Source organism: Sarcophilus harrisii, chromosome 2 (assembly GCF_902635505.1).
Source record: "Sarcophilus harrisii chromosome 2, mSarHar1.11, whole genome shotgun sequence".
In the NCBI taxonomy this organism is placed as follows: Eukaryota; Metazoa; Chordata; class Mammalia; order Dasyuromorphia; family Dasyuridae; genus Sarcophilus; species Sarcophilus harrisii.
The window spans coordinates 260,439,440-260,461,927 of NC_045427.1; the positions used below are offsets into that span (position 1 = coordinate 260,439,440).

The 22,488-nt window shown below is 35.2% G+C and overlaps 1 protein-coding gene across 5 annotated transcripts in view; it reads right to left on the reverse strand.

The window, feature by feature from the left end:
• FSIP1 (fibrous sheath interacting protein 1) overlaps nucleotides 1–18,688 on the reverse strand; it is a 251,619-nt gene extending 232,931 nt beyond the window's left edge. The window contains exons 1-2 of one of the 5 annotated variants that reach the window (XM_031952071.1): nucleotides 18,470–18,688; nucleotides 13,809–13,941 (exon numbers count right to left, since the gene is read on the reverse strand). In XM_031952071.1, the coding sequence (XP_031807931.1) occupies nucleotides 13,809–13,934 (126 nt within the window). In that variant the 5' untranslated portion in view covers nucleotides 13,935–13,941; nucleotides 18,470–18,688. Of the gene's footprint in view, nucleotides 1–13,808; nucleotides 13,942–17,676; nucleotides 17,764–18,465 lie in introns of those variants that run through there. The other 4 variants (XM_031952068.1, XM_031952073.1, XM_031952072.1 and 1 more) reach the window with 4 other exon arrangements.
• Between the last annotated feature and the right edge of the window lie 3,800 nt (nucleotides 18,689–22,488).

Below are 22,488 nucleotides of genomic sequence, written 5' to 3' on the forward strand. Positions count from 1 at the left end.
CTGAAGAGAACACACCATTCTTCGGGTTTCATAACCTAGGATTCATTCCTCACTCTCCCTCCCTGACCCTTGCCAGTCAGAACTCTTGCCAAGATTAGTTCACTTTTCAACATCTCTTGAATACACCCCTTACTGCTCTTTTCAGACACTACGGAATTGAGTTAGTAACCAAGAATTGCACAGAAATGGCAGCATAAAGATGTCGTCAGAAAGATATTCGGCTGTAAAACATAACAGATGGATTGATGACACAGCAAAAATAAGAAGTACATGACATGGGAATCCAACTAATGTCAACTAGCAGAAAACTCACACAACATTGGATAGATTCCCTACTGAGAATTTAAAGGAGGACATGGACAAGAGTCACATAGGCTGAATGACATGAATGACACGAACAGGTTGTGATATACATCTATAAAGGGGGTATCTACAGCAAAGACAGCTTCATAGACCCAGTGCATTCCACCAAGAAAAACAGAACAGAAATGACTAATAGTTGAAACCCAAGATAAATGAGAAGATAAGAAAGTAATTAGTTGTCTTTTATGAGCTCAAGTGCTAGCTACGTCCAGAAAAATCTTTATCAGGATGCTAAAAAACCTGATGGATGTGAATAATGGCAAATTTTGAGGAATCTTTGAAAGATAAGGAATGAGGCACTAAATGACCAGAGGCAAATAAACCTTTTTTTTTTTTTTTTTTTAAAGAGAGAAAAGAATCTGTAAACTACAAATTGGTGAGCTTGATTTAAACTCTTGGCAAAATCCCAGGGCCTGTTGTTAAATGAATAGTTAATGAACAGCCAGAAAAGGAAATAGTGCTCATAAAGAATCAGTATAATTTCATTAAGAAGTCATGGCAAACTAATATAATATCCTTTCTTAATGAAGTTATTGCCTGATAGATAAGAGAAATATTGTCGAGTTTACCAAGATTTCAGCAAAGCATGTGACAAAGATTTTATGTTATCCTTGTGGAAAGGATGGGAAAATATGGATCAAATGAAATTAAATTAGGTTGATTTGATACTAGCTGAATAAGCAGTCCCAAAAAGTAGTCTATGCCAATGTGGAAAAAGTTCCAGAGTAGAGTGACCCCCAAATCTGTTCTTGATCTGTGTTCTTTTAACATTTTTATCAATTACTTAGATGAAGGTATAGATGATCTATGATAAAAATATATTTGATAAAAATCCTAGATGATTACAGAGTTAAAACCCTAAAAAAAAACCTCCCCATCATTTGGCTGAATAAATTGTGGTATATGAATATTATGGAATATTATTGTTCGGTAAAATATGAAAAGCAGGATGATTTCAGAAAAGCGTGGAGAGACTTACATGAACTGATGCTGAGTGAAATGAGCAGGACCAGGAGATCATTATATAGTTCAACAACAATACTAGATGATGATCAATTCTGATGGACGTGGCCCTCTTCAACAATGAGATAAACCAAATCATTTCTAATAGAGCAGTAATGAACTGAACTAGCCACACCGGGAAAGAACTCTGAAAGATGACCATGAACCACTACGTAGAATTCCCAATCCCTCTATTTTTGCCCACCTACATTTTTGATTTCCTTCACAGGCTAATTGTACAGTATTTCAAAGTCTGACTCTTTTTATACAGCAAAAAAACTGAACATGTATGAATATATTGTATTTAACTTATACTTTAACTTATTTAACATGTATTGGTCAACCTGCCATCTGGGGGAAGGGGTAAAGGGAAAGGAGGGAAAAAGTTGAAACAAAAGGATTTGCAACTGTCAATGCTGAAAAATTACCTATGCATATATCTTGTAAATAAAAAACTGTAATAATAAAATAAATAAATAAATAAATAATCTCAACAGTTTAGAATATCTTGGCACATCTTATAAGACAAAATCTAACTAAAATAAATATAAACCAGCAAAACTTCACTTGGATTCAAGAAATAAGCTCAAAAATACAAGATGAGGTAAGATCATCCATATGAAAAAGATGGGGGAATTTCAGGGAGTTACAAGTTCAAGATCAATCAAAAACATGACCAAGAGAGACCAGATAACCCGAAGAGGATAGTTATGGCCTTGTTCTAGCCTGATCTGGTCAAACTGCATTAAGTTTAGACACTGTATTGGAAAAAGAAGGTTGATAAGCTGGAGAATGTCCACAGACATTAAAGACCTCAAACATATAACAACTTTTTTAAAAAAGGAAGAGATGAAAGAAACAAGTTATTTAGCCTGAAAAAAGAAGACTTAGCAATTCATGAGAGCAAACTTCAAGTGTCTTAAAATTTGTTCTGTTCAACCAAATTGGAAGAAATCGAGAAAAAGCAGATTTCAGCTCGACACAAGAAAAACCTTCTACAATTAAGAGCTGTCCATAAATGGAATAGGATGCCTCAGCTAGTTGTTGATTCCCTTTAATTAAGATCTTTAGGTGAAAGCTAGACAACCACTTGCTAGACACATTATAAAGAAGATTCCAAGTTAGGTAGCAAGGTAGACCAACTTCTCAATTCTGGGATTCAGCTAAGTAATGCTATATATTTTTTACTCAAAATCAGTTTCAAATAATAAAACTGATAAAAATGTCAGAACTTTTATTTAGGAAGCACAAGATTTTATAGATAACACATTACTTTAAAATAAAACAAATAGCTAAGCAGAAGGGAATACGGAAACTGTGAGGGAAAGGATTAAGATGGGGGAGGAACTCTAAGGCAGAGGGTGGGGAGGAATACTAAAAAGGGAGGGATGTGAGAAGCAAGTAGTGCTCACAAGTTTAATACTGGGAAGGAGGGTAAGGGGGAAAGAAGGGGAAAAAGCATAAACAGGGGTTAACAAGATGGCAAGTAATACAGAATTGGTAATTTTAACCATAATTGTGAACGAGGTAAACTCCCCCATAAAGAGTAAGGGGTTAGCAGAATGGATTAAAAGCCAGAATCCTACAATATGTTGTTTACAGGAAACACACCTGAAGCAGAAAGATACATGCAGAGTAAAGGTAAAAAGTTGGAGCAAAATCTACTATGCTTCAGGTGAAGTCAAAAAAGCAGGGGTAGCCATCCTGATCTCAGATCAAGCAAAAACAAAAATTGATCTAATTAAAAGAAATAAGGAAGGGCACTATATCTTGCTAAAGGGTAACATAGATAATGAAGCATTATCAATATTAAACATATATGCACCAAGAAGTGTCCTATCTAAATTCTTAAAAGAGAAATTAAGAGAGCTGCAAGAAGAAATAGACAGCAAAACTTTAATAATGGGAGATCTCAACCTTGCACTCTCAGAATTAGATAAATCAAACCACAAAATAAATAAGAAAGAAGTCAAAGAGGGAAATAGAATACTAGAAAAGTTAGATATGATAGATCACTGGAGAAAACGAAATCGAGATAGAAAGGAGTACACTTTCTTTTCAGCAGTTCATGGAATCTGTACAAAAATAGACCATATATTAGGACATAAAAACCTCAAAATCAAATGCAGTAAGACAGAAATAGTAAATGCATCCTTTTCAGACCATGATGCAATAAAAATTACATTCAACCAAAAGCCAGGGGGAAATAAGACGAAAAAATAATTGGAAACTAAATAATTTCATACTAAAGAATGATTGGGTGAAACAGAAAATCATAGAGATAATTAATAACTTCACCCAAGAAAACAACAACGAGACATCATACCAAAATGTGTGGGATGCAGCCAAAGCGGTAATAAGGGGAAATTTCATATCTGTAGAGACTTGCATAAAATAGAGAAAGAGAAGGTAAACGAATTGGGCTTGCAACTAAAAATGCTAGAAAAGGAACAAATTAAAAATCCCCAGTCAAACACTAAATTTGAAATTCTAAAAATAAAAGGAGAGATCAATAAAATTGAAAATAAAAAAACTATTGAATTAATAAAACTAAGAGTTGGTTCTATGAAAAAACCAACAAAATAGACAAATCCTTAGTAAATCTGATTAAAAAAAGGAAAGAGAAAAATCAAATTGTTAGTCTTAAAAATGAAAAGGGAGAACTCACCACTAACAAAGAGGAAATTAGAGTAATAATTAGGAATTACTTTGCCCAACTTTATGCCAATAAATTCGACAACTTAAATGAAATGGAAGAATACCTTCAAAAATATAGCTTGCCCAGATTAACAGAGGAAGAAGTAAATATCCTAAACAGTCCCATCTTAGAAAAAGAAATAGAACAAGCTATTAACCAACTCCCTAAGAAAAAATCCCCAGGACCAGATGGATTTACATGTGAATTCTGCCAAAAATTTAAAGAACAATTAACTCCAATGCTATATAAACTATTTGAAAAAATAGGGATTGAAGGAGTCCTACCAAACTCCTTTTACGACACAGACATGGTACTGATACCTAAACCAGGTAGGCTGAAAACAGAGAAAGAAAATTATAAACCAATCTCCCTAATGAATATTGATGCTAAAATCTTAAACAAAATATTATCAAAGTGATTACAGAAAATCATCCCCAGGATAATACACTATGACCAAGTTTTATACCAGGAATGCAGGGCTGGTTCAATATTAAGAAAACTATTAGCATAATTGACTATATCAATAACCAAACTAATAAAAACCATATGATCATCTCAATAGATGCAGAAAAAGCATTTGATAAAATCCAACATCCATTCCTAATAAAAACACTTGAGAGTATAGGAATAAATGGACTTTTTCTTAAAATAGTCAGGAGCAGATATTTAAAACGATCAGTAAGCATCATAAGCAATGGGGAAAAATTAGAACCTTTCCCAGTAAGATTGGGAGTGAAGCAAGGTTGCCCACTATGACCATTATTATTCAATATTGTATCAGAAACACTAGCCTTGGCAATAAGAGTCAAGAAAGAGATTAAAGGAATTAGAGTAGGCAATGAGGAAATCAAACTATCACTCTTTGCAGATGAATGATGATATACTTAGAGAACCCCAGAGATTCTACTAAAAAGCCATTAGAAATAATTATAACTTTAGCAAAGTTGCAGGGTATAAAATAAATCCCCATAAATCCTCAGCATTTTTATACATCACCAACAAAATGCAACAGCAAGAGATACAAAGAGAAATTCCATTCAAAATAACTGTCGACAGCATAAAATATTTGCGAATCATTGTTAATGCTGTAAAGTTACCCATACATATAACCTGTAAATAAAAGGCTATTAAATTTAAAAAAAAATTTGCAAATCTATCTACCTAAGGAAAGTCAGGAATTATGTGAGCAAAATTACAAAAAACTTTCCACACAAATAAAGTCAGACTTTAATTGGAAAAATATTAAGTGCTCTTAGATAGGCCAAGAGAATATAATAAAGATGACAATACTCCCTAAACTAATCTATTTATTTAGTGCTATACCAATCAGATTTCCAAGAAACTATTTTTAGAAAATATAACAAGAAAATTCATATGGAATAATAATAGGTCGAGAATCTCAAGGGAATTAATGAAAAAAAAAAATCAAATGAAGGTGGCCTAGCTGTACCTGATCTAAAACTATATTATAAAGCAGCAGTCACCAAAACCATTTGGTATTGGCTAAGAAATAGATTAGTTGATCAGCGGAACAGGTTAGGTTTACAAGACAGAATAGTCAACTATAGCAATCTAGTATTTGACAAACCCAAAGATCCTAAAACTTTTGGGATAAGAATTCATTATTTGACAAAAACTGCTGGGATAACTGGAAATTAGTATGGCAGAAATTAGGCATGGACCCACACTTAACACCGTATACCAAGATAAGATCAAAATGGGTCCATGATTTAGCCATAAAGAACGAGATTATAAATAAATTAGAGGAACATAGGATAGTTTATCTCTCAGACCTGTGGAGGAGGAAGAAATTTGTGACTAAACATGAACTAGAGACCATTATTGATCACAAAATAGAAAATTTTGATTACATCAAATTAAAAAGCTTTTGTACAAACAAAACTAATGCAAACAAGATCAGAAGGGAAGCAACAAACTGGGAAAACATCTTAAAGGTTCTGATAAAGGCCTCATTTCCAAATTATATAGAGAATTGACTCTAATTTATAAGAAACCAAACCATTCTCCAATTGATAAATGGTCAAAGGATATGAACAGACAATTTTCAGATGATAAAATTGAAACTATTACCACTCATATGAAAGGGTGTTCCAAATCACTATTAATCAGAGAAATACAAATTAAGACAACTCTGAGATACCACTACACACCTGTCAGATTGGCTAAAATGACAGGAAAAAATAATGAATGTTGGAGGGGATGCAGGAAAACTGGGACACTGATGCATTGTTGGTGGAGTTGTGAACAAATCCAACTATTCTGGAGAGCAATCTGGAATTATGCCCAAAAAGTTATCAACCTGTGCATACCCTTTGACCCAGCAGTGCTACTACTGGGCTTATACCCCAAGGAGATACTAAAGAAGGGAAAGGGACCTGTATGTGCCAAAATGTTTGTGGCAGCCCTGTTTGTAGTGGCTAGAAACTGGAAAATGAATGGATGCCCTTCAATTGGAGAATGGTTGGGTAAACTGTGGTATATAAATGTTATGGAATATTATCGTTCTGTAAGAAATGACCAGCAGGATGAATACAGAGAGGCTTGGAGAGACTTACATGAGCTGATGCTACTAAGTGAAATGAGCAGAACCAGGAGATCATTATATACTTCAACAATGATACTGTATGAAGATGTATTCTGATGGAAGTGGATTTCTTTGACAAAGAGACCTAATTCAGTTTCAATTGATCAATGATGGACAGAAGCAGCTACACCCAAAGAAAGAACACTGGGAAATGAATGTAAACTGTTTGCATTTTTGTTTTTCTTCCCGGGTTATTTTTACCTTCTGAATCCAATTCTTCCTGTGCAACAAGAGAACTGTTCAGTTCTGCACACATATATTGTATCTAGGATATACTGTGACATATTTAACATATATAGGACTGCTTGCCTGCTAGGGGAGGGGGTGGAGGAAGAGAGGGAAAAAATCGGAACAGAAGTGAGTGTAAGGGATAATGTTGTAAAAAATTATCCTGGCATGGGTTCTGTCAATAAAAAGTTATTATAATAAAAAATAAATAAATAAATAAATAAAACAAATAGACCACATACATGCGACTTACCATTAGTCTAAAACCAGTGGTCATGTTTTCTTTATACTACTCTAGCAACTATCAACTTTCAGGAGGCTTTCCCTTTTCAAAATATACTCCAAAATCCCCATCACCTAATGCATATGACATATGTGTATATTTTTATTGAAATGTCATATTTTAAGCTCCTTTCTTTTTTAAGTGTAAAATAAATCTACATCATCATATTGATTTACAATAGCATATATATAAAAAGAAAATGTACTTCTATTTAAGTCCTATTTTGTTATATCAGGAAAGAGAACTCTGGGTTCTTGAAAAATTACTAATGAAGCACAAGTTATGGCTGGTCCTGCTAAAATGGAAAAACTTCAGGTATAAGCCTGGTCACAGATGGTACAGGTGTTGTCTAAGGACAGAGAGGTTACTGAGCAAGTGTTAAGACGCTAGTGTCATCTAGTAAAGTACAGATAGAATGCAATTTGCTTTGCAAGAAAAGATTTTATAACAACATATATTCCTCTTCAAGAACGAAAGACAAACAACAATCTCTGTGAATAAAACTGGCCCAAAATTGATCAGGTTGAAGACTCCTTTCTTCCTTCCCTCTTCCCTCCCTCTTCTTCCTTCTTTTTCCTCCCTCCTTTTCCCTCCCTCTCTTCCTTTCCCTCCTTCTTTCCCTCCCTCTCTTCCTTCCTTCTTTTTTCCTTCCTTCCTTCCCTCCCACCTTATGTATCCCTATGTAGTATGCATTAAATTATTTTATTATATTAATATATATTTTACATATTAAATATATATTTATTATAAATAAATAAAATGAAAATATATTAAGATAAAATTTATTTTAAATTTGTTTTTAAAATTTCATGATTCAATGATATATGTCACAAATATCGTGTCTGCATATCAAAACTGTACTAGTCTTCTGTCTACATCCAAATTGCTCAGACATTTATTAGTGTGACATATTTAATTTTTTACTTCACAACTTAGATAAAATGAAGCATAAAAAAGAATGACCAAAATAAGTTAAGTGGCTGGGGATAATAAAGGACTTATGTTCCAAATAAATAACAGATAAATAAACTTCATTTCCAGAAAAGAATGCTCACTGTGAACTCAATGATTTAAGATATTTATAATGAAACTGTATAATTAAATACATATTATTGTATGTTTCCAGGGTGAGTAGAAACCAAAAGGAAAGAAAGCATTTGGGTTAGACCTTAATAGATTTGTACATGAGTTCAGAAAATCATTCAACTCACAAAAAGTTTCTTTATTTGGCATCTCCACCATCCTTTGCTATGTTACCCAGGCTCCATACTTCTCCACCTCCTCCACTGCCTCCCTCCCTCTATTATTGGGATAAAAAAAACACTGCTTCTCCCTCAATCTTCCTTTTGTCTCCTTCTCTTTGCATCATAGTCTGCCTTGTGTTATATAAATTAGGTACCCACAATGGACTTTAAATTCCTTTAAGGACAAGACAGCATCATTCTTAATCTTTGTAATTCTAACAATATGCATATTGTAAGCATTTAATGTGTTGAAATCAAGTGAACAAATGAAGCTTAAATTTTCCCCATTAACTCAGAAACCATTAGAATCTAACAAGTATTGATAAAAATAAAACCTCTTTTCAAAGTAAAATATTAGCTATGCTTACACGCACCTCTATTTTTTGTGTCTCTGCTAAAAGGCTTTCTGATTGGCCAAGAGTATACTGAATTCTCACAATTGATCATTAATTGTTTACCATGTCTTTCCTCTCTAATACATGCTCTATATAGATGCCAAAATCATCTTCCCAATGTACAAATCTGACACTGGTACTCCCCAAATCAAACATCTACATGACTCCCTCTTACCTCTAGAATAAAATAAAAATTCTTTAGTTTGGATGTGGGGGTATGCTTTAAGATTTTTATCAAAATTCCCTGTCCAAAATAGTAACTATAGCAATCTAGTGTTTGACAAACCCAAAGACCCCAGCTTTTGGAATAAGAATTCACTATTTGACAAAATTTCTGGGAAAATTGGAAATTAGTGGCAGAAACTAGGCATGGGCCCACATTTAACACCGTATACTAAGATAAGATCAAAATGGGTTCATGATTTAGGCATAAAGAAAGAGATTATAAATAAATTAGAAGAACATAGGATCGTTTACCTCTCAGACCTGTGGAGGAGGAAGGAATTTGTGACCAAAGAAGAACTAGAAGTCATTATTGATCACAAAATAGAAAATTTTGATTATATTAAGTTAAAAAGCTTTTGTACAAATAAAACTAATGTGGACAGGATTAGAAGGGAAGAAATAAACTAGGAATTAACTAATTTGCAAGAAATCAAGCCATTCTCCAATTAGATAAATGGTCAAAGGATATGAACAGACAATTTTCAGATGATGAAATTGAAATTATTTCTAGTCATATGAAAAGGTGTTCCAAATCATTATTGATCAGAGAAATGCAAATTAAGACAACTCTAAGATACCACTACACACCTGTCAGATTGGCTAAGATGACAGGAAAAGATAATGACGAATGTTGGAGGGGATGTGGGAAAACTGGGACATTGCTGCATTGTTAGTGGAGTTGTGAACAGATCCAACCATTCTGGAGAACAATTTGGAACTATGCTCAAAAAATTATCAAATTGTGCATATCCTTCGATCCAGCAGTGTTATTACTAGGCTTATATCCCAAAGAGATATTAAAGAAGGGAAAGGGACCTGTATGTGCAAAAATGTTCGTGGCAGCCCTGTTTGTAGTGGCTAGAAACTGGAAATTGAATGGATGCCCATCAATTGGAGAATGGTTGGGTAAATTGTGGTATATGAATGTTATGGAATATTATTGTTCTATAAGAAATGACCAGCAGAAAGATTTCAGAGAGGCTTGGAGAGAGTTACATGAACTGAAGCTAAGTGAAATGAGCAGAACCAGGAGATCATTATACACTTTAACAACAATACTATATGAGGATCAATTCTGATGGACATGACTCTCTTCAACAATGAGAGGATCCAAATCAGTTCCAATTGATCTGTAATGAACAGAGCCAGCTACACCCAGAGAACGAACACTGGGAAGTGAGTATGGACCACAACATAACATTTCCACTTTTTCTGTTATTGTTTGCTTGCATTTTTGTTTTTTCTTCTCAGGTTATTTTTACCTTCTTTCTAAATCTGATCTTTCTTGTCCAAGAAGATAATATAAATATGTATACATATATTGTATTTAACATAATATTTAACATGTATGGGACTACCTGCCATCATCTAGGGGAGGAAGTAGAGGGAAGGAGGGGAAAAGTTGAAACAGAAGTTTTTGCAAGGGTCAATGTTGAAAAATTACCCATGCATATGTTTTATATATTAAAAAGCTATGATAAAAAAATAAAATAAGAAATCCCTGTCCAGCTGATGCTTCCATCTAGACTCAGATTTCTCTCTAACTACAAAGAGCTTCATAGCATTTTGATCCAGTAATAAGGAACATCTTTGTCTTGTTTTTCCAGCATTCTTTATCAGTTCAGGGTTCTTTACTCCTTTTCTTCTTTACTTTCCATCCTTCCTAAGCTTATAGTAAAACAGAAGACAAAAAAGAAATGTAATAATGTCATGTTTGCCTGTGTAAAAATCTATATAATAGCCTTTTTGTAATGAGAAGTTAACACTTCTCTAGGAAGTCATTTAACCACTCTGTACCTTGAAGTACACTTTTATAAAAAGAGGTTGTTAATTGTTATCTCAGGCTCCTTCTAAGCTCTAGATAAGAATCTCAACATGAGGAGTCCATGAATGTTTTTTAAATACATAAATGTGAAAACTATTTCAACACAGTTGTTTTCCTTTATAATACAATGTGGTTTAGATCCTCCATATCCTCCATAATCCTATAAAATTTTAAAAATTAAATTTTATTGCCTTAAAGTCCTTCACACAATGACTCAGACACACATTTCTAAATAGTATTCCTCTTTACACAGTCTACCTTCCAGGGAAACTGATCTAACTTGCTATTCTTTGACTTTTGCATCCTATCTGATGTTTTCTTGTCTTTGCCTGTTCTCCCTCCTCACTTCTGCCTCATACAATCCCCTTACCTTCTTTAAGGCCTTGTTTCAAATGCTATCTAAAGTGCCACATTCTATGGAAGGTCTTTTCTAATCCTCCTGGTTATTAGTACACTGTTTCCTCAAATTATCTTCTATTTAATTCATTTGTTTACTTTTTGTAATCTGCAGTATAATGTAAGTTGTTGAGGGTGGACACCATTTTTCATTCAGCACAGTGTCTCACTGATAGCAGGTACTTCCTAAATGTTTATTGTGTTAAATGAAAAAATAATACTTTTGCCCTCCTGTCACTTGATCTCTGCTCATCGCAGTTCAGAAAGGGTGAATGTAGACATCAGGAACAGTATAGCTAGAGCAAACTTTGAGGAAACCAGAGAGTCAAACAAACCAGCTGTGCAGAACAGGGAAAAAAACATGTAATTTGAAATATTTAGACCATGCAAAAATAGGCATCAATAACTGTTCCAAAAGTTACTGCCATCACTAAAGTTTTTAAGGATCTCCTTTTTTAAAAGTTTAATAATAACTTTTTATTTTCAAAATATATACAGATAGTTTTCAATATTCACCTTTGCAAAACCTTGTCTTCCAAATTTTTCTCCCTCCCTCTCCGCCATTTCCCTCCTAGACAGTAAATAATCTAAATGCATTAAACATGCACAATTCTTCTAAACATATTTCCACATTTATCATGCTACACAAGAAAAATCAGATGAAAAGGGTAAAAACATGAGAAAGAAAAAAAAATCAAGGAAACAAAACGAAACAAAAAAAAAAAGGTGAAAATACTATGCTTTGATCCACATTCAGTCTCCATGTTCTCTCTCTGGATGCAGATGACTCTTCATCATATGTCTATTGGAATTGACCTGAATCACCTTACTGCTGAAAAGAGACACGTCTATCACAGTTGATGAAAGGATCTTTTTCTTCAGCACAAGATCTGCTGGCCTCCCTCTTCTCAATCCTGATTCTTCTTAAACTCTCTTTTGAGATTATTGAGTATCCTCTTCTTAGATACTCTCTGAATCTCTGTGACACTGCTATCCCTTCGCTGTCCTATCTGACTCTTCTTTCTCAATTTTCCTTTGATAGACCATCTTTCACATCATTCCCCCAAACTGGTGCTACTCCACAGCTCTGTCCTGGGCGTCTTTCTGTCCTCTCTCTCTACACTCCCTTCTTTGTGACCTCACTAGCTCTCATGGCTATAATTATCATCCCTATAGATTCCAAAATCTATATAACTTGCCCTACTCTATATCTCTGAGTTACAACTAAACATCTCGAATGGCCTAGTGGGATATTTCAAACTGGATGCAGTTTGTGTGTCAAACTCTTTGAAAGCAAGGACACATTTGTCTTTGCATTTCCAGAGTGTCCTGCACATAATAAGCGATTTAAAAATGTTGACTTGAATCTCACATGACTCTCCTTTACATTCTCCATAATCAGCCAAAAAAAGACTATCACAGGCATTTCCAGGCTTTCTAGCTTCTAATACTCTGCACTGATCACCCCCTTATTCCTAAACTGCCTTTTTGCCTTCCATCTAGATCAAATGTTACCTGAAGTCCTTCTAATTCCTTGAGCCAAGAAAAAGTTCTTTTCCTTCTCTGAACAATTATATCACTTTATTCTATACCATTCTTATGAATTTAATTTGCATTATATTTACTGAAATAAATGACTTATCTCTTCTCTTAAATTTTAAGCTTCTTATGGCAGGATCCATATATGTGTTGTTCGTCTTTATTACTCCTTCATGGCTGCTAGGTGGCTAAGTAGATATTGCTGGGTCTGGAGTCAAGATCTGAATTTAAATCCTACTTCCAAACACTTACTATCTCTGTGTAACCCTGGGCAAGTCACTTAAGTGCTATCATGTCTCAGTTTCCTCATCAGTAAAAGGAGGATAACAATAGCACCTACCTCCCAAGGTTGTTATAAGATTTAAATGAGATAATTGTAATGAAATTAGCTCAGTGTCTGGCACATAATGTTATATAAATATTATCTCTTTTAATGACTTATCTTTCATTGCTACCAAAATGTCTTAAAATAGTAGATTATGAGGTTTCTCAAAGGCATGAACAGATCAGTTTATGGAATTATTTTATCAATTTATTTTCTCATCTTAATTGGAGCAAATATAGATCTTCACTTGTAATAGATGAGAAAAGAAATGTCTCAGATGATTACCTGATTACTTTAAACAAAAAAGATCATGAAACACAGAGGTCATCATAGAGGTAATAGACATATGAAGCACTGTAGCTTATTTCCATTACCAAAATAATCTGCAGTTATTAGATACTATACCTTTTATATATCATCAATAGAAGTCTACTAAGTAACTAATAACAACCTTTTACTTAAAATAAAATTTATACCAAAGTATATCAAGAACAAAGTAAAGTGTATTAAAAAATGTCCAAAAGAGGAAACTGCATAGTACCAATGATTCTAAAACATCTAAAAACCCTCTCAGATGAATGCACACATGGCATTCTGAGAAGTTTAAATACAATCATCTTAGGCTTTTTACAACTGCATAAAGAGGAGAGGTTGAAATTATTTCCAATTAAAAAAAATACCTTAATAGACACTGGTTCTGGTGTCAAGACTTCTAAAGAAGCACTTGAACTTCTGCTCTCAGGATAAATTCTTGAATTTGATGCTGGTCGTGAAATTCCATCCAAGTTTCCCCTTATAATATCCATTGAAATCCTAAAAGACAAAAAAAGTGAAGTTATGTCATCAATTTAAATAAATACCTACAAAATATTACAAATTGGAAATTTTACACTATAAAAAAATATATGACTGATAAAGACTGGAGGCTTTTCTCTGACATCTAAACAATTCATTCTATGGACTGGTACCTATCAGTGACAAAATTTTTTAATATACAGGATGGCTATCTGGCAAATGGCACAAATAAAGTACTGATATTGCCCCAAAATTTGCAACTGGCATTACTGATCACCATAAGAAATGTGTATGATGTCTATGTTCTTCCTCTAATACTTAACTAAATTCTTCCATCCCAAACAGAAATGATACATTCTTTCCCTAGAGTTGATCATTTCATAAGAAGACTCTTATTTTTTCTTGTCCTGCCTATACTACATCTACATCTACATTTACTACTACTACTGCTGCTGCTGCTCCTCTTCCTCCTCCTCCTCCTCCTCTTCCTACTACTACTATTACTACTAAGGTTCAACAATTTCATTTCTCATTATATCAGAACAGCATGGATACTTGAATTTTTTAAATGAAAAGGACTTTTTAAAAGGAAGTCATTAAATATAGTTATTTATTCAATATAGGGGATCCTTTCTATAGCATTGCTGATAATAGTTAGCAAACTTCTTTTTGAATACCCCTAATAATACAGAGCTCACCATAAGCTAGGAAATTCTACTGGGGACCATCTTATTTTTAGAATATTATTTCTTATACTAAGCCAGAAGTTGCCTCCTTGCAATTTTCACTCAATGGTCTTCAGTTTTGTTTTCATGCTTATTCCTCTTCTATATGACAATTCTTCAATTATCTGAAACTGGCCACCATTTCCCTCCTTAGTTTTTTCTTCTACAAACTAAACTTCTCAGTCCCTTCAAATATGATTTCCTGCTCCTTCACAATCTTGGTTTCCCTTCTCAGAACTCATTCTATAAACCTCTCCTCACTTTTGGCTAAAAAAAATAACTTTTTTCAAATCTTCCCTGCTTCTAGAACGCATCCTTTGATCAGTGATTTGATGAAGATCACTCAACAATGTTAGTTATATAAAGGTGTCTGAGAAGAAAGGAAGAGAACAGATAAGGAAGCAAATGAGAAGGTTCTAGATTTTTTTCCTCTTGATATTTGTTATGTTTTCTACTTCCACCAAGGATGAGTGTACAAATTCCAATTACATTCTCCCTGGAACTTATCACCTTAATTTGTATTCAGTATTCACTAAAAGAATTTCTTTTTCTAGAGAAACACAATGGAATGGAGAAACACGAGGGATTGTTCCTCTTTAGGCATAATATAATTTTCTGCTATTTCATGCAAAAAACGTTCCTCTTTCCTTTTACGAAGAGCAAAGAAAGAGTCCACACAAAACTGTTGGAAGTAGGAAAGGAAAAAGAACAGAGGCAGGTATAACATATTTTCGAGCCATTGAGTATCCCTAGGCTATTGCCTTATTTGATTCAAACATGTTGACCCTGTCTATCTCAGTAAATGAAAAAGTCATTTATCTGACATCACTGAGGTTCTTTACAAAGGCATGGGCTTCAGAAAAAGAACTCTGGGAGATGACTAAAAACCATTACATTGAATTCCCAATCCCTATATTTATGCACACCTGCATCTTTGATTTCCTTCACAAGCTAATTGTACAATATTTCAGAGTCTGATTCTTTTTGTACAGCAAAATAACGTTTTGGTCATGTATACTTATTGTGTATCTAATTTATATTTTAATGTACTTAACATCTACTGGTCATCCTGCCATCTAGGGGAGGGGGTGGGGGGGTAAGAGGTGAAAAATTGGAACAAGAGGTTTGGCAATTGTTAATGCTATAAAGTTACCCATGCATATATCCTGTAAATAAAAGGCTATTAAATTAAAAAAAAAAATAAAAAAATAAAACACTTTGTACTTGTGGAAAAAACAAAAAAAAACAAAAAAAAAAACAAAGGCATGGGCTTAGGGACAAGCCTTAGCACTGCTATTCTTCCATGACAGATCACCCTACATAACACACACAGTACAAAAAAATGTCAAAATTTACTAAAAGGCTACATATCTTGTAATTGCCCTAAACATTCTGTCAAAGGAGACATTGTCCCCTTATAAAGGAGCAATGAGAAGGAAACATTTGGTGAATATATTACATGTCAATAAAATAAAAAGCTTATTCTAAGTACCAATGACAAGCCAAAGTCAAATAGTACCCAGAAGTCTGTCTTTCACTTTCCTTGAGCTTAAAAAATTCTTCAGAAAATGACCTAGGCTTCTATTTCCATTGTGCCTGTTCCTGAAAATAATGGAACAGAAAAAATGTTTCCCAACATATTGTTGTTAAATAGTTCAACATGAAAAATTACTATTCCCTCCCTCCTCCACCCAAAAAGCCTCCCAATCCCAAACCCACTAAAAGTAGAGATTACCCCAAATTTGTATTTCTAGAACCTAAAAAGGATTACACAATGGGATTCGCTTCTCTTGAATGAGGTGAGCTTATTTCGGTTTTTTGTTTTTTTGTTTGTTTATTTTTTTGTATTTTTATGCCAGGTTTGAGGCTAGAGAGAAAATATTATGTTATCAGTAGTAAGATGTCTGGGAATGTTACTGAGTTTGGTCTAGAAATTTTTTATTCCAGCAAATATTTAAAACAAAATCACCTGACTCCGATACAAATTAACAGGGAACGTTACCTCCCCAGTGTATTTAATAGCGGTTGGTCTGTAAGACAAGCCTTTTGCAAGTAATCAAATTTACCTAGTCAATATCACTCAGCCTTGCTGACCCATCTGGGTTCTCTGCATGCGGGAAAAACCAATAGACCATTTAATTTCATTCCCACTATAACGAATATGGCTCAGGCTTGATGCCAAAGGAAACTGCTCAATCAGTTGTTTTGTTTTCTTTAATTCTTTTTTTATTTATAGAGAAATTATTTCTTATATCTTCCTAAGTATAATTTTACACTATCCAGTTGCAAGTAAGATTAGATTTCTATTTTTCCTCCAATTATTTGCCATAGATTCCATTCAGTTTAGCAAGTATTTGCTAAGCATTTCTATGTTCCAAGCCTTGTGCGAGGCACTGTGGATGCAAATACAGCCCCTACCTTCTAGAAGCTTTCATTTTACTGAAGACTACAAAATGGACAAGATAAATAAATTCAAGGTGTTTGCAAAATGAATACAAAATGGATGAGATATTGGAGAGATACTAACAAAAAAATCTAGAATATCCTCTTGAGGGGAGTAGCAATTGAGCTGAATATTGAAGGGAGCCAAGAATTCCAAGATCTTGGCAGGGATGAAGGCAGCTTGTTAGTTGAAAAAAATATATATTAAATTTAATTTTAAAATAGTTTTGTAACAGAATTATTTAAAAGTCCTGAGCCATCCTCAAAATCGATGGGCATCAGGAATATAAACACTGAGCAAAGTCGAAAATCAGCCCTTCCTTAGTGATTTTCCTTGTGTAGTCTTTTTCAACCATGTCCCACTCACTATTCATAATTCTTTTTAAAGTTTTTCTCAGCAAAGACACTGGAGTGATTTGCTATATTTCCTGCTTCGGCTGCCCTTTAGTAATTTACTCTCCTCCAATTGTACCGATTTATCTGAATAAATTCCACGAGTATGAGGCTGGCCCAATAGTTATAGCCCAATCGGCCCCTCCATTTAACTCACTGAACATCGGACCTTAACCTTTCTTTGGCCCCTTACCTAAGACAAAGAGACCGGCTCCTTCATCCAGCACATCCAGAACATCTAAGCCACTGTTTTCACCCTAGCCCCGCCTCTTATAGTCCCATTGGGCCCCCAGAATGCCCCACCCTCCTCTGTTCAGTCACGAAACCATTTGGAGTTTTCCTGGCAGAGAGACTAGCGTGGTTTTCCATTTCCGTCTCCAGCTTATTTGACAGGAGTGGAACCGGAAGCAAACATTATTAAACGACTTGCTCAGGGGTCACACAGCTAGCAAGTGTCTTAAGGTCAGATTTGAACTCATTTCCTGAATTCTATCCACTGCGCCACCTAGCGGTCCTCACCTTCCTTCTCATTGGACTCCCTCCCTTTTACTTGTCCCGCCCCGACGCCGCTCAGACACCACGCCTACTCCCATGCCCATATTGGTGCCCTAGTTCTGTCACTGGCCGACCTAACGGCTCACTTCTGCCCTCTCACTGGGCTTCTTGCATTTCCCCATTCCCTAGCCGGGTAGACAATTTACACGTGGTACCGCCCCATCTTCTCATTGAACTCACGCCTCCCTCACGGCCCTCGCACTGCACTTCTAACAATCCCTGCCCCCTTCTCTGTGTATTCTACACCTATACTTCTAAACTAGCCCGATACTCTGTGGAGGGAGACTCCCTCCCCTCTTCATAGCCTTAGCCCCGAGTCTCCACGAGCGCGAGAGCATCCCAAACATTGTTCCAGGCACGGCCTTTCATTGGTCGGTCGCTAAGCGGTCGATCCCGCCCCCTCACCAATCGGGTCCTCGTTTCTCACCTACTTCTGAATTTGCTGAACCAAATTTCAGTCCAGGACAGTTGTGCATGTAACGTAATTCTGTGCGAAGGAGCGGAGCCCGAACCTTCCCTACTCCACACCCTACGTCACAAACTTTCTCCGCGGAAGCAGCCTTCGGCGTCTTCACCACTCCTTCTCCCGGGACCCACGGCACCCTCTGCGGATTCTAGAATGTTGTTTCCCCGGCAACCGTGAGCCAGTTTCCCGGCTGCTCTCCCACGCCGCGAGTGTTTAACTCTCGCGATAGGAGAACCGACCTGCCCTCCCCAAGAAGTGGTCAATCTACCGGCTCCCTCGTGATCGGGAGCCCGCGGTAGGGGAGGATGGTCCCGCGGACACCCTCCGCGGATCTGGCCTGCTTGCCGATTGTGATGTTCCCAGGTGCACATCGCGGCGGAGTTGAGCTCTCCCGGCACTACTCCATAGTGACCTTTTTTTGTTTGCCTCGTGCCTTCCCGAGACATCAGCGCTTCACCCCACCCCGGCCCGGCCTCGTGCTGCCCCTCCGCCTCCGGAAGTTAGGAGTCGGGCACTCGTGGCCATAAGCCAGAGCCGAAGGGAACCCACGAGACTAATATGGCCCAAGTCCTCGTTTTACTGAGGCCCAGAGGGGTTAAAAGATTTACCAGAAGTTGCAGGATATAAAATAAATCCCCATAAATCCTCAGCATTTTTATACATCACCAACAAAATCCAACAGCGAGAGAGACAAAGAGAAATTCCATTCAGAATAAGTGTCGCAGCATAAAATATTTGGGAATCTATCTACCAAAGGAAAGTCAGGAATTATGTGAGCTAAATTACAAAAACTTTCCACACAAATAAAGTCAGACTTAAACAATTGGAAAAATATCAAGTGCTCCTGGATAGGCCGAGCGAATATAATAAAGATGACAATACTCCCTAAACTAATCTATTTATTTAGTGCTATACCAATCAGACTTCCAAGAAAATATTTTAATGATCTAGGAAAATAACAACAAAATTCATATGGAATAATAAAAGGTCAAGAATCTCAAAAGAATTAATGAAAAAAAAATCAAATGAAGGTCGCCTAGCTGTACCTGATCTAAAACTATATTATAAAGCAGCAGTCACCAAAGCCATTTGGTATTGGCTAAGAAATAGATTAGTTGATGAGTGGAACAGGTTAGGTTCACAAGACAGAATTGCCAACTATAGCAATCTAGTGTTTGACAAAAGATCCTCACTTTTGGGATAAGAATTCATTATTTGACAAAAACTGCTGAGATAAATGGAAACTAATATGTCAAAAATTAGGCATGGACCCACACTTAACACCGTATACCAAGATAAGATCAAAATGGTCCATGATTTAGACATAAAAAACGAGATTATAAATAAATTAGAGGAACATAGGATAGTTTATCTCTCAGACTTGTGGAGGAGGAAGAAATTTGTGACCAAAGATGAACTAGAGACCATTACTGATCACAAAATAGAAAATTTTGATTATATCAAATTAAAAAGGCTTTGTACAAACAAAACTAATGCAAATAAGATAAGAAGGGAAGCAACAAACTGGGAAAACATTTTCACAGTTAAAGGTTCTGATAAAGGCCTCATTTCCAAAATATAGAGAGAATTGGCTCTAATTTATAAGAAATCAAGCCATTCTTCAATTGATAAATGGTCAAAGAATATGAACAGACAATTTTCAGATGATGAAATTGAAACTATTTCCACTCATAAGAGTGTTCCAAATCACTATTGATTAGAGAAATTCAAATTAAGACAACTCTAAGATACCACTACACACCTGTCAGATTGGCTAAGATGACGGAAAAAACAATGATGATTGTTGGAGGGGATGCAGGAAAACTGGGACTGATGCATTGTTGGTGGAGTTATGAACGAATGCAACCATTCTGGAGAGCAATTTGGAATTATGCCCAAAAAGTTATCAACCTGTGCATACCCTTTGACCCAGCAGTGCTACTACTGGGCTTATACCCCAAGGATATACTAAAGAAAGGAAAGGGACCTGTATGTGCCAAAATGTTTGTGGCAGCCCTGTTTGTAGTGGCTAGAAACTGGAAAATGAATGAATGCCCATCAATTGGAGAATGGTTGGGTAAATTGTGGTATATGAATGTTATGGAATATTATTGTTCTGTAAGAAATGACCAACAGGATGAATACAGAGAGGCTTGGAGAGACTTACATGAACTGATGCTGAGTGAAATGAGCAGAACCAGGAGATCATTATATACGTCAAAAACAATACTGTATGAGGATGTATTCTGATGGAAGTGGATTTCTTCGACAAAGAGAAGATCTAACTCAGTTTCAATTGATCAAGGATGGACCGAAGCAGCTACACCCAAAGAAAGAACACTGGGAAATGAATGCAAACTGTTTGCATTTTTGTTTTTCTTCCTGGGTTATTTTTACCCTCTGAATCCAATTCTTCCTGTGCAACAAGAGAACTATTCGGTTCTGCACACATATATTGTATCTAGGATATACTGCGACATATTTAACATGTGTAGGACTGCTTGCCATCTGGGGGAGGGGGTGAAGGGAGAGAAGGGAAAAGTTGGAACAGAAGTGAGTGCAAGGGATAATGTTGTAAAAAATTACCCAGGCATGGATTCTGTCAATAAAAAGTTATAATTATTAAAAAAAAAAAAAAAAAAAAGGAATACAAGAGTATGAGAAGAAAAGAAAAAAAAAAAAAAAAAAGATTTGCCAGAGGTCACCCTGGAACACTGGAAGAATTTGGAATTGATCCTCTGACTTTAGTCTAGTGTTAGATTTTTTTTTTTTGGTTGGTTGGTTTGGGGTGTGGTTTTCCTTAATAACACCAAGGTATACATGGTATATGACCTTGTATATAACAAGGTATATACCACCTGAGGAATTCAAGAAGTTGGAAGAGACAGAAGAAAGGGAGAAGGAAAAGAAAGGGAGAGAAAGAAGGAAGGAAAAGGAAAAAAGGGAGAGAGAAAAAAAAGAACAGGGAGAAGGAAGGAGGAGAAAAGAAAAAGGTAGAATGTTCATCTTTTGTTCTCTAAGAGAAAGGGAGGGAAGGAATAAAAGGGAAGAGGAAGAAAATAAAGTGAAGTAGGAGGCAAAGAAGGGAGCAAGGAGGAAAGAAAGGGGCCATAATAGTTGTCTCCAAATAATTTGAAGGTCTATGTGAAAGAATTATTTATTATATGTCTCCAGAAGGTTATTTATCAGTGAGTATATTTAACCTTAGTATAAGAAAAAATATTCTGATAAGAAATGTCATAAAATGGAATGGGCTGCTAGATGAAAGAGATTGTTTAAAGATATAAAATTCATTATAAAGGTCATTATATGGTAAATTAGGAAGAATACCTTTGAAGATCATCTCCCTTTTTTGTTTATAAAATGTAATTTTATTTTGTTACTTTCCTATTTCATAGGATATAACATTTTCACAAGGCTTTTTTGGACTACAATCAATGATTAAAAGCATATAATATTGATCCAAATTTTCTGAATAACAATCATTGGACAAATGTGACATCACATGTGCACAAATCTACATGGAAAAGTACTAAAAATGTTAGGCCCAGACTTGTATATTCCAATGGTTTTCCCCTATTCTGATGTATTAAGAAATGATATGTACTTTAATATGCCAAAAAGCAATGTTTGTATTTTAGTAGTTACATGTTACTTCTCTTACATAGTAAAGTAGACACCAGAACTCCAAAGACAGGAATGTGAGCTAACTCTTTTTTTTTTAAATTAATAATTATAATAATAATAATAATAATAATAATAATAATAATAATAATAATAAATTTTATTTTTGAAACATATGCATGGATAGTTTTCAACATCTACCCTTACAAATCCTTGTGAAAGGCAAAAATAGGCTCTTAAGGAGCTCATAATGTAATGAGGAAAACAACATGAAAACTATGTACAAACAAAACAATTTTTTCCCAAATTCTGACATATAAAAATTTATATGCAACTTAGACATTCCTATATTCCTCCTCT